General features: G+C 35.9%; 1 protein-coding gene across 7 annotated transcripts in view; it reads left to right on the top strand.

The window, feature by feature from the left end:
- Positions 1 to 13,914, top strand: part of PLCZ1 (phospholipase C zeta 1) — a 45,757-nt gene that overhangs the window by 15,102 nt on the left and 16,741 nt on the right. For all 7 annotated transcript variants that reach the window (XM_045464039.1, XM_045464045.1, XM_045464040.1 and 4 more), the window contains 4 exons: positions 4,076 to 4,220; positions 8,813 to 8,962; positions 11,511 to 11,732; positions 12,984 to 13,131. In XM_045464039.1, the coding sequence (XP_045319995.1) occupies positions 4,076 to 4,220; positions 8,813 to 8,962; positions 11,511 to 11,732; positions 12,984 to 13,131 (665 nt within the window). The remainder of the gene's footprint in view (positions 1 to 4,075; positions 4,221 to 8,812; positions 8,963 to 11,510; positions 11,733 to 12,983; positions 13,132 to 13,914) is intronic.

Genomic DNA, 13,914 nt, shown 5'->3' with positions numbered 1-13,914 from the left:
CTTATTTAGCCAAGACAGCTCAGATTTTCAAAAATGTGGTTAAAATTAATTCCCAGACATCAACACACAATGCTATAAGTGAAATCAACACATAAATAGATAAATTATATACTTTGGCATTTATAGATGATAGATAGATAGATAGATAGATAGATAGATAGATAGATTTACATAGCTTAAAAGCAATTCATTATACACCTCTAATTTTGCATTCTACAATGTATCACACTGTCAATACCAGTCTTCAATTTAGTCAGCCAGCTGAGAATACATTGGTGAACAAGATTTTCAGAGCTGCTATGCTCATGTGTTCATGAGAATAGACATAATAAGCAGGTAAGCAGATATAGTCATATAGAGAAAGTGAACTAGGGTAACATAACAGGGTGGGGGGTGTTACTTTAGTTAAAGGGTTAGGAAAGGCTTCTCAAGAGGTGATATAGTTTGGTCTGAGTGATGATAAAGAGGAAACCTCAGAAATTCTTTGTAGGAAAGGCATGCTAAATCGAAGAAATAGTAAGTGCTTAGCATGTTCAAATGAGAGAAAGCAAGTGTGTCTGGAAACAAGTGGAGAATGAAGAGAGATGAGTTTGAGGAAGTAGACAGGACTAGTTTATGAGAGCCTTTGAGGCCACGGAAGGGAGACTGGATTTTATTCCAGTGGTATTGGGAAGCAATTGGAGAGGTTTTCCTTAAAACAATGTCATAATTTATTTACTTTTTACTGTGCAGGAAAGACTGATGGTGCAAAAGTGGAGGTAAAAGATGATTGGGGAAGATATTGTAGTGATGCAGGTGGTGATGGTTATTTAGAAGATGAATTCATGAGGCAGGTGTTGAGATCAGTGGTTGAATTTGAAATATTTTAAGAAGGCAGAGCCACGAAGACTTATCAGGTGATTTGAAGGAAGGTGTGAGGGAAAGAGAGTACAGTCAAGATTTTGGCCTGATGACTTAGCACATGGCGATACTATTGACAGAGATAGTGAAGCATGAGGAAGCTGTTGTAGGGTGTGAGGCAAAAGCAAGAATGCAGTAGTTTCCACATTCAGCTGAGATACCAGTTCACTATCAATTGGCTAGGTTGGGGGTGCCTGGGTGGCTCAGTCGGTTAAGCTTCCGACTCTTGATTTTGGCTCAGGTCATGATCTCCTGGTTCCTGAGTTCAAACCCCATTTCAAGCCCCACATTGGGGCTGGCAGTGTAGAGCCTGCTTGGAATTCTCTCTCTCCCTTTCTCTCTGTGCCTCCCCCATTCATGATCTCTCCCTCTCTCTCAAATAGAAAGAAAGAAACATTTGAAAAAGTGGCTAGGTCAGACAGTCAGTTAAGTATATGTGTCTGGGACTTGGAAGAAATATCCAGACTAGAAAAATAAAATTGGAAGTCATCATCATATAGAGATATTCAAAGCTATGTGACTGGTTGACATAATTAAGGAAAACATGGATAGAAAAGATATCTTATAATTCCATGATAATATCAAACTTACAAATAAACATAGCTTCTCCAGTTGAAAAAAGAAAACACATAAATCCACAAGCTCAGAAATTATCCATTTAAAAATCTATAAGAATTCATAGCTATACTTTCATTACAGAAATTTCTACTCACACTTAATTACTTTATTTTTTAAAACAGAAAATATGCATTTTAATCACGTTGATTTAGAAATGCAGAAAATTTACTTTTGAATGAAGAAAATGTTCCACCCAACTAAACATTTAAATTTAAATTTAATTGTATTTTTTCCTCTGTTTGTTTACCACTTGTGAAAGATACAGTCTTAGAATGCAAGTTTTTCAAAATTTCTCTATTCATCAGAGGTGGTATAATGTAATGTTTATTGATTAATGTTAAGCTTCTGGTGCTGATCTTTCCTCTCTTTCACTCCTCTGTTAATTATGACAGATACAACCTCTTTGAGTCTCAACTTCATCTCTAAAAAACGAAAACTAGCATTAACTGCCTTATAGCATAATCCATGAAAAGTCCCTTAAACTTATTGAAATGGAACATTTTTTTTACTGAGTGACAGAAAAATTTCTATTATTCATTTCTAAAAAGGGCACTTAGCATGAAATAGTAGAATGTGGTTTCCACAACACCACTGGGGAAGACACAACTTCCTTTTTTGTGCCTCTGAATAAAAGGAGTTGGCCTGACACAGTGCAATCCACTCAAATCATTTTTGCTGGGGACCAAACCATGTACTTGAAATAAGCAGTTTGGTAAAGTTTGACTTGATCTAAGAATAAAAAATTAAAGTTATGTAGAGAAGTAGCAAGAACCAGTATTAGTCAGGTTGTCCTTCATGAAAAGTTTTCTTTCACAATTTTGTTTTTGGTAATTTTTTGTTTTCCCAGCAGAGCGTTTATTCTCTGGTAGCAGCCCAGAGTACTGATATGCTGTAGTGATAAAAAGGGCAAGACAATTTACTTTGACAATCAACCAAATAATGCAAACATTTTTAAATGGCAACTAATAGAGTTTACAAATAGATATTTCTTCTTCTCCAATTTAAAATCTAAATACATAAGTAAATCCACAAGATGAGAAACACATTCATTTTGAATTCTACAAATAAAGCCCAATTGAGGACTTGTATGTAAAATTAGTCACCTTATTCACCCATGGAAATATCTATAGGTAAACACGATTTTCTTAGAAGAACATTCTAGGTCATTTCTCCAACACAAGGACAAGCAGACTAACAAAACTCTGAAATTTTACATTACAGTGCATCACTATAGACGTGAATAAAGCCATGTGCACTTAAAAAGTAAAACCAAAGTGGTCTTAAAAAACAAACCTCAAGAAATAATTTATTAATTATTTAATTTTATATTTTCCATTGTTTCAGAAAATATAGATGAGATTTGCAAATTTTCTTCCCCTCTAATCCTCTACTTTCTCAGATTACCTCCATCTTTTGTCTATATTATTCCCGAGGAGCATAAGGTCTCTATGTTTTTAATTCAACACCTGGACTTTGGGGTCATAATTGCTTTAGTTTTTCTCAGTTAACACTCCTACGTAAATATTTCTCACGTCATCTACTTTGAAATAGACTAAATTTGACCCCCCAAAGAAGTATTAAATTGAAAAGGTCTATTTTCTCATATGGTCTCTGATACTCTATATTTCTGTTTGTAAGAACTGTTGATTCTGTATCAAGTACTTGGTGCTGGGACCACACTCCCTTCTGTTATGGCTGAGGTCAGGGTTTTTCAGGTCTTCATAGTTGAGGTCAGATCATTCTTTGCTGTGGGGGCTGTTTCTGTGCATGGTAAAATGTTTAGCAGTAACCCTGGCTTCTACCCACTAGATGTCAGTTGCAAATCTCCTTTCCATTCCAAGTTGTGGCCCAAAAGTGTCTCCAGACATTGCCAAATGTCTCCTAGGAGGCAAAATTGTCCTTACTGAAGACCACTGGACAAGAGACAGGGGAATAACCCAATATTCTTCTTGGAAAACAAGTGTTAACTTGGTTTTCTATGAGAAAAATATCTCCATGTATGGCAGGGGACTTCTTTGATCTACTCCCTGACCCATGGCTATCTATTCTAAGATCCTAGGTCTCAGGTCAGCCTTCTTTTCATTCAATCTCTCTTCCAAGATTGTATTTTAGGAGATCACTCTGTCTGCCTTCCACGTTTCTTCTTACATCCCTATAATTCCCATTTTTTTCTTACTAAAAACACAATAAATGTTTATCGATAGTGAACTATACATAACAAACATTTTTTTGAGACTGAAATTTTAGTTCCTGCCCTTGTAGAAATTAGAGTGTAAGGAATAGGGAGAAATTGCAGGATTCAGAGTCAACAGCACTACACGTTGCGCCATCCTGATGGTGTTGGAACTGGGGTTGGTACATATCGCTTCCACCTCAGGCTGTGCTCACAGAAAATAAGAAGAAAAGTGTGTTCAGTTTAACATGACAACTTGTCTTTATTATGGATTTAGTTCTGCATTTATTGCAAAATCACAAATAGTCTTTGTGATTTTTCATACTGTGGTATATATTTTTAATGATCCAGAATTGACCATTTATTTTGTTTAAATTTTGTTAGTGCCCTTGTGAAAGGATGCCGTTGTCTGGAAATTGACTGCTGGGATGGATCACAAAATGAACCCATTGTATACCATGGTTATACACTCACCAGCAAGCTTTTGTTTAAAACAGTTATCCAAGCAATACACAAATATGCATTCTTAGTACGTGCGTATCTTTGTTAAATTATAGTTATCTAAACACAATATAATTTACTTGCTTCAAAATCCTATAATGCTTGGCCTTAGTTTAGATCAGTGATATTTCAAGTTGTGTGTTATGATTTTTGTAGTATATAGTTAAAGGTAGATTTACTGAAGTTAATCTCAGGTAGTAAGATGCATGTTTCAGGAAATTTTTTGTTTAATTACATATTATATATATATATATATATATATATATATATATATAGTGTGTGTGTGTGTGTGTGTGTGTGTGTGTGTGTGTGTGTATTGTGTCACAATGTAAAATATATTTCTTACCATGAGTTGAGGTACAGGCAAAAAATGTTTGAGAAATACTGGTCTATATAATAGTAAATATTTTACCAATATTCAATTACCTTACTTTCAATACATGAGATAAAATGTGTCAAAAATGTGTTATACAGATTGTTGACATTTTTTATGACTATGATGGCAGCTATTCATACAGCAAAGAATGTTTTTTTAAAGCTTATTTTTTTGAGACAGAGAGAGAGCATGCACACAAGCAAGGGAGAGGCAGAGAGAGAGAGAGACAGAGGATCTGAAGGGGGCTATGTGCTGACAGCAGAGAGCCCAATATGGGGCTTGATCCCCTAAACCATGAGGTCATGACCTGAGCTGAAGTTGGACACTTAACCGACTGAGCCACCCAGGGACCCCAAGCAAAGTATGCTGAGAAGTTTATTTGGGGTTTTAAAATTATTGTTGGATTTATTAAAGTTATGGATTCAAAGATCTAGTTCTTCTGAGCACTTCTAAATTCAGCCTACAAATAAATTAGTCTATAAATTGAGTAGGATTGAATGGGTTTTAACAATCACTCAATTTTATTATTTTATTTATTTATATTTTTTTAATTTTTTTAATGTTTTATTTATTTTTAAGACAGAGAGAGACAGAGCATGAGTGGGGATGGGGTAGAGAGAGAGGGAGACACAGAATCCGAAGCAGGCTCCAGGCTCCAAGCGCTCAGCACAGAGCCCGACGCGAGGCTCGAACTCATGAACCATGAGATTATGACCTGAGCCAAAGTTGGACGCTCAGCCAACTGAGCCACCCAGGTGCCCACAATCACTCAATTTTAAATAAGACTTGGTTTTATTTACAAACATGGCTAATTAAGCACCCTTAGGTATTTTAAATTATTTTTATAAAGTTAGAATATTTGTTTCTTTCTTAAGTACTTCAATTGCTGTGCCATTGAAGAGATTTAACAAAATCTTACTGAGTACTTAAACAGTACATATCTAAGAAATTAAAACTTAGAATTTGATAAACCTAAAGTTCTCCTCAGTAGGTCAATACATTATCTATAAATATAAACATAACTTAAAAAATCACAAATTTAAATCAACTGCCTTATTATTTGAGAGTGCAAGATACTAAAAATGTGCAAAGTTCGTGTAAAATATGGAACATTTCTATTTTTAGTATAAAACATTGATATATGGCATTGATTCTCTTATGATTTCTAAATTCTCTGATGACTTCTAAATTTATACCTCTACCCCAATTTCTCCCTTGAACTCCATACAATATAGACATGTACATGTTTGACATCTCCACTTGCATATTTAACAGAGCATTTTTAGAACTGACCCCAGATCTTCCTCTTCCTCCCATGGTCTTCCCCATCTCAGTTACTGCTAACTCCTGAGTTTAAGCCTAAATTGTTGTTGTCAACTTTAATCCTCCTCCCCTCATTTCTCTCCAATACTTAAATAAGTTCTTTAGCAAATCCTCTTGGGTCTATTTTCAAAATATACACCGAGTTTAACCCCTCCTCCCCATTCTCACTGTCACTGTGCTGAATAACTGACATTGCCTCTCACTTGGATTATTGCGGGGGCTTCTGATCCAATGTTCCTGCTTTTTTCCCTGTCCCCCTGCAGTTGCATCTTAATGTTTCAGTCAGAGTGACTTTTTGGTAAGTCAAATAATGTCATTCCGCTTCTCAAAACCTTCAGTCCCACTCAAAATACAAACTAAAAGCCATGTTTAACCTGTTTTCTCTTACCTCCCAACTTCTACTCGTCTCTCCCTTATGCGCATGGACATGCTAGCTTCCTTACTCTTCTCCAGACACATCTCATGGCCCTTGCAACTCCTATTCCCTTTATCTGAAATACTCTTCCCAAATATTTGCATAGCAGACCCTCTCACTTCATTCAGGGTGGGTAACTGAGGAAATAGAGGCAATCTTAAAATTCAAAGGCATCACAAGGATGGAAACCCCTACGGTTTTTAAGACTCGAAGAGAAAAAGATGGAATGAAAAAAAAAAGCTTTGAGTCACACTCAGTGAGACTTCTCAGTTGAACAGGGTGACTCATTTTTGCAGCAAAGGTTAGAATGAAGCTTCAATTTTCTACTTGAGATAGTCACCATTAATTTGGGGAAGAGAGAGCAGTAAGATAAAATAGATTTGATAATTATGATGAGGTAAGAACTTTGGGTACAGTTGCTGGCACCTGTAACTTACTAGAAGCAAGCATATAAGAAGTCTAAATTTTTAAGGGAATTACATTGCCAAAAACACAACACAATACAACAGAACAAAATAAAACACTACTCTGACTCTTAGGTGAGCCTTAAAACAACTCTTGGTCAAGAAGTGAGCTGCAAAAGTTGCCTGACATTAAGGAAAGCAAATTCCTCAACACCTACTTTAGATGTGGCCAAGGATATGGGGCACCTGGGTGGCTCAATTGGTTAACGTCTGACTCTTGGTTTCAGCTCAGGTCATGACTCATGGTTTGTGAGTTCAAGCTCTGCATCAGGCTCTATGCTGACACCGTGGAGCCTGCTTGAGATACTCTCTCTCTCTCTCTCTCTCTCTCTCTCCCCTCCTCTGCTTTCTCAAAATAAATAAATAAACTCAAAAAAAATAAAAAAAGAAGAAGAAGAAAAAATGTGGCCAAGGATAAAAAACAAGAGGGCTTCCCCTGAAGGTGGAGCCAAGGACCACAGAAGACCCCCCCCCCCAAAAAAAAAGATCAACTCTCCCCAGTTAGTGCAGTCAGGGCTAATTGAAAAACCTCTCTGCTAGGATATCACTTTGCCTAGTTTTAAACTCACTTTTTATATTTGGGAAAAATTTTTACACTGTTCTCTTGATGTTAGATAGAGTCAGTGTATATGGGAATAGGTATGAGGTTATGATAGTAGGCTGAATAAGTGCCCACAAAAGTTCTAATTCCTGGATCCTGTAAATGTTATTTTATTTGGAAAAAGAGTCTTTGCAAATTTGATGAAATCAAGGACCTAGAGATGAGGAGATTATCCTGGTTGAGCTGGGTAGGCTCTAATGCCATACAGAGGAGGAGATGATATGAAGACGAGGGGCAGAGATGGGAGTGATATGGCCACAGTCAAGGAATAGAACCACCAACCGCCAGAAGCTGTAAAAGGCAAGGAATAGATCTCCCTTAGAGCCTTCTCCTGCCTTGATTTTAGCTGGTGAAACAGATTTTAAAATTGTGGCCCCAAGAATTGTGAAAGACTAAATTTCCATTGTTTCAGGCAACCAACTTTTTGGTAAACTGCTATAGTAGCCACAAGCTACTAATATACTCAGACATTAAACAAGCATAATGTCCTATTCAAAACTCTGTGATAATGCAAGGACCTTGCAAGTCCTTGGCTTGTTTACAAATTGGTAAATTTGTGCCCTAGTAATTATATAGGCTGAAAATCTCTTTGTAAAGTAATCTTTACTTAATAGATTCTCTTTATTATTATATCCTTATTTTTGTTTCTAATTATAAAGCAATGAGTTTTGATTGTAGAATTTAAAACTAAAAAAGTAGAAAATTAACTTTCCTCTACTTACTGGTGTTAAACTTTTCCCTTCACATTTAAAAATATCGAGGGGTGCCTGGCTGACTCAGTCAGTTGTGCGTCTGGCTTTGGCTCAGGTCATGATCTCCCAGTTTGTGGGTACGAGCCCCGCATCAGGCTCTGTGCTGACAGCTTAGAGCCTGGAGCCTGCTTCGAATTCTGTGTCTCCCTCTTTCTCTGCTCCTCCCCTGCTCATGCTCTGTCTCTCTCTCTCCTTCAAAAAGAAATAAAAACATTAAAAAATTAGAATTAAAAAATATCGAAATAAATATATATATGATAAGCAAACATATATATGCTTCAAATATTAACGTGTAGAATTTTACTCTTCAGCAACTTGTATTTTTCCTCGTAAGACTATATTATAGATAACTTCCTATAGCAGTATATATAGCACTACCTCCTTCTTACCAGGTTTGTATCATTCCTTTAAGGAGATGTGGCATAATTTATTTAAACAAGTACCAACTGTTGGATGCTTCCGTTGTTGCCTATATTTCTACTATAAGCAGTAACAATCTTCCTTTTTATACAGATTTAATGTTCCCTGTTATGTCAAACTCAAAAGTACTTTCAGTTTAAAGAATACTTATTTTGCAAAGGTACAGAACGTTGAATGTAAGTTTTAAGATAGATTAATTGCTTCTGTTAATTGCATTACAATCATTGAGGAGTTCTGATCAGTAACCGTAGTAATGGTTAATTTTTTAGACATCTGACTACCCAGTGGTGCTCTCTTTAGAAAATCACTGCTCCCCTTCCCAACAAGAAGTGATGGCAGACACTTTGCAGTCTGTTTTTGGAGATGCCTTGCTTTCTGATATGCTTGATGATTTTCCAGACAAACTACCTTCACCAGAGGTAACATTTTGTCTGAGAAGCTCAGGTTAATCAAAAAAGAAAAAGCATGTCACTATGATTGTTGATCCATAAAACTGGGTTAGAGATCACTGAAAATTCTTAGCCTTGAGCCATTATAGGGGTGTGTCTTTGCAATGTTTTGCCTGGGAAATGTTCCCGTGAGCATTTAGGTAGATATATTTTGAGAAAAAGAATATATGGAGATAAACATAAAAACTCACATTTTTATTGTGTGTCCTACCTAGCCCCATGAGTCCAAAGTTTCAAGTCAGTTAATATTGGGCCACAGGGATTTGGTAGGTTTTATAGGCAAAGGCTCAGAATGGGGCAAAAATTTGGATTGTAAATAGAGCTTGTGTCTAATTCCTTAGCATCTGGATGGGAGGTCCATTTGTTTTGTTTCATTTTGTTTTGTTTTTTAATCTGCTTTTTTCAGTTTCCCTGTCTCTTATGGTCCCCTTTCCATTTTCAGTTAAGCATACTCAAGTCCTTGGTTTAAAAAAACAACCCCATTCTAGCCTCATGGTTTTGATCTCTCTTCAGCTATCTCATTATTATTTGTCTCAACCCAAATTTCCACTTTCTCATCTCCTCACAACCCAGCTTCCTCTTCCACCTGCACCTCAGTAAGTATCTCATTGTCCTCAGAGACTTTCCTACTGGTAAATTCTAACAGAGCTCTTGCAGTCACCATCTGCCTTGTTTCCTTTGTGACATTCAATCATGGGAAGCCTTCTTCCTTTCCTTGAAACACTTTCTTCCATAATGCCATGTATTTTAGGTTTTCCTCATTTTTCTCTGACCAGTTCTTTTTAGTTTTCTCTGCCAGCCTACTCTCCTCACCTCAAATGTCATCGGGTGATAAACATTTTTTCTTTTACATGATAGTATTGCCTAACAATAATTTAGTTTTGACGTGTCATCATTTTAGATGTAGAACAGTATTTGTGTCATATTTGAATTTTTAAAAATATTTTTCCTTATTTTATTTATATGAGTAGAAAATTTAAAGATGAAAGTGTTGTAACACTGGTGATTAGAAGTATAGGACTCATGATAGGAATGAGACGGACAGAAACAATTGAACAGATGGAAACACTGACTCTTTCACTCCATAGAATGTTCACAGACTACATGTGTTCAATTGTGACAAGAAAGAGATATTAAAGACCTTGTGCCAAGTGTGGAAATATATTATCAAAGATTTAATCTAATAAAGATGTAATCTAAGGTTTAATCTAATGGTCTAATTCAGGAAACTGTAACAATTTTTAGATTTTTAGAAATGGAATCCCTTATCCTATTATTTATAAATCAACTTCTTAGCATCCACTTATGTAGTTTTTGTTAATATTTTTGCTCCTATGCTAAAGTAAAGAGATGCTTTTCAAAGGGTAAATGAGGAATTAGAGATAATGGTAATTTTCTCATACCTCACTCAGTCATTGGTGTACAAAAGAATTGCCTGGAGACTTGTTAAAAAGGCATAATTCTATTCCCACAACGCAATATTCTCATTCTCTAATTTTGCAGTAGATCCCAGGAATCTGTTCCCTTAACAAGCACTCCAGGGTGGTGCTTTTGATGCATGCGATTGCATAGTGCACTTTGGTAAACTCCACATTAGAGAGTAATGTAAGGACCATTGTAATAGAGAGAAGGCCCAAGATGATGGAAATAATTTGAGTGGGTACCTGAGGATAACAAAGGGAAGAGACAAATTAAAGCTCCTTGAAGAAAAGAACTTTACTTCATACCCCGGATTCCCGCAGCATTATATATAAAACATAGCAGACATTTGATAAGTGTGTTGATGAGTTAATTAATGGCTGAAAAGGGTAGGAATAACTAAGGGAAAGAAAAGAATTGGAAGTCTTAGGATTTAGAATGAGGGACCCTGATGGGGAATTTTGCTATGCTCCTAGTTTTGATGGAAATATTAAGTTGATGATGCATGTGGGGAAATACAGTTGAAATATGAAGAAGATTTACAAATATTTACCTTAAATTTAGTCTATTTTAGGTGTCAAACATCACAATAGACATTTCTGAATACCTGATCTCATTTAATACTTTTTAATATTGGATAACAGTAATGATCGGAAGCATTTACTACCAGAAGTTGTAACATTCTAATTTTGTAGCATTGCAAGTATTTTAACATATATATAAACATAACATATAAAATATTAGACATAAATATAATATATATAAATTACATATAAATATATGTGATATGTGTAGAAACATACAATTTTCATGTGTGTCAGTTTTTAAAAAGAGTAGCAATTTGTGGAATATATAAAAGAAAGGGAGCTACAGTAAGTCCCAAATCATAGCAGGCTTATTTTGGGGTGAATTTGGGTCAATACTATAATATCACTGGTTTTTATCAGGGTATTTCTATAGGGGTATGGATAAAGATGGAGTTCTTATGTATGTTATTACTGTGGGCTAATTGAAAACATGGTGACTTTTCAATGACTGTTAAAATACAAACTTCCCTGTAAATGTGTAATTGTATCTCTCTTTCAAATCATTTCTGTAGGTATTAAAATTCAAAGTATTAGTTAGGAACAAGAAAATAGGAACCTTAAGGGAAACCCATGAAAGGAAAGGTTCTAATAAGCATGGTCAGGTAGAGGAATTTGAAGAGATATATCAAGATGAAATCAAAGGATCAGAAACATTGATTGGATCAGAAGACAATCCAGGAAAGGAAGATGAGATAATAAGCGCAGCTGGATTACCACTTTTCAAGAAAAGGAAGGTAAGATGACACTTTGTGAAAATCTTACAAGTGATGGAAAAGTTGTCTTATTTTCTTATTGGTGGAGAATTAAAAAAATTTTTTAGAGGGGAAAAATCTTTTTCTTCCTTATAAAAGTTCTAGTCTATCATTTAAAACTTGTTTGGAAAAAAAATTATAGGAAAAGAAAATTTTAAAGTTATCTCTTTTCCTGAATTAGCTGTTATTAATTTGTTCTATGGCCAAATATTATGCATTTTTAGGTGGTAGGCATTGTGCACTGTACAAAATGCAAACAACTCAATATTTCTGCCCTTAAGGAGACTATACTGTCAGAGTCAAGAAGACCACTGTAATAATATACAGTCTTATAAGTATGCAAATTAACATGACAAAAGAAGTTATTTTGAGTTGCAAGTGACCTAAAACTAACTCAGCTGGTTTAAGTAAAACGTGAATTAATTAACTGGCCCACATCAAGAAAAGTGCAGGGAAAAGTCTTTGAATTTTAGGAATGACATGGTATAGTGTCTCAACTTAAGTCCACAGAATGGACTTTTTTCCAACTTTGGACCTACTTTCTCCACATTGGTGCAAGACTTTACAAAGCTCTAGCTTTATATGCTTTCAGGCTCAAATCCAATGGAAGACCTATTCATCTCTCAGATGACCAAGCACATTTTTTTTGTGCATTGGCTATGATCCAACGATGTGCACATCCCTGAGTCAGGTGCTATTGCGGGGGAATGCAAAGCTGTGATTAGCCAGGTCCGAGCCATATTGTCAATACTTAAGCACGTGGATTGAGCTTGAGCAAGGAATGTTTTCCCAAAACAAAACTTGGGAAGGGGCTAACAGATGTGTAGAGGAGATAGATGCTGGGCTGTCAAAGAGCAGCTGTATATTATACAACAGAAGTTATTCCCAAGTGTTAGATCACATTGGAAATACACTTACTCATGAATAAATACCTTAAAGTTGTCAAATTCATAAACAGATCTTTGGGAAAAAAGAAATAGTGATCATTGTTATCTTCAATATTTACTACATTAGTTGAGATTTTAGATTATAGGCTGTCTCATGTTAACATTAAATACTATCATCATGAAAAATAATCACATTGATGCAATCCAAATGGTTTTTGGGGAGATATTATTATGAAAAGACTGATATAATTGATCTGAAAGCATATTTTCTTTATTGGAAAAGGCATTTTTCAAATGATTCATACAAAAATATGAAATTGCTGCATTTTATTTTTATACCACAAAGGTAAAGGTGGCTCTGGCCCTATCTGATCTTGTCATTTATACCAAAGCTGAGAAGTTCAGAAGCTTTCAGCATTCAAGACTGTATCAGCAATTTAATGAAAGTAATTCTATTGGGGAGACAGAAGCCCGAAAACTTTTAAAGCTGAGAGGTAAATTCTTATGATTCAAACAGATGAAGTGTTTAAACAACTTTTATTCACTGCTAAAATGTCAAGATTGGTCAACGACATTTATAAAAATGGTATTCTCATAAGCTTTCAACATATTTAATGCAATTTAAAAAGAGGCTATCTGCCTCAGGTCACATGAAGTTTTATTTCACAGAATTTGTTTAATTAATTTTTTTAAGTCATGAAATTTTGTTTGGCAATGTCCAGCATGGACATTTTTGTAGGGAGAGCTCTGGTGAGCAGTTAGTGGAGGAAAGCCGTGAGTGACAAGGTTGAAGAGGTAGGCAGAACCAAATTACAAGGAAGTGAACTTTGTCTTAGAATCAAAGGCAAGCAGGAGTCATGCCATCCCCTATGTGTTTTTGAAGGATGTCTTTGATAGCAGTGCAAAGGTGAGACTTCCTGTAGGGACATGAGGAAGGCTCATGGTAGACAGCACGGAGCAAGAGTGAACTGTGTAGACTCAGCAGGCACCTAAGATAGACAATGACATAAACCTAGAACCCGTATGTCCCAGGTGAAGGAGAGCGAGGACGTGCATCCAGGGCAGGCTACCAGACGGCTATCCAGAGTGCGTACTGTCCTGGCACGTCTGCAGTGGTGCCGCTGGTCTGCATGGCTTCTTTTTACTGTCTTCTGACTCGTAACCTGAGTTGGAGGATTCTGTTTGCTAGAGCCAAGATGCAAGGTCTTGGAAAGAGGCTGGGAAGCAGACCTTACCCTTTTGTTAGACTTGTATGGTTGGGGAATAACCTCAGCTAA

Source organism: Leopardus geoffroyi, chromosome B4 (genome assembly GCF_018350155.1).
Source record: "Leopardus geoffroyi isolate Oge1 chromosome B4, O.geoffroyi_Oge1_pat1.0, whole genome shotgun sequence".
Lineage (NCBI taxonomy): Eukaryota > Metazoa > Chordata > Mammalia > Carnivora > Felidae > Leopardus > Leopardus geoffroyi.
This window is presented reverse-complemented; position numbering and strand designations above follow the sequence as displayed.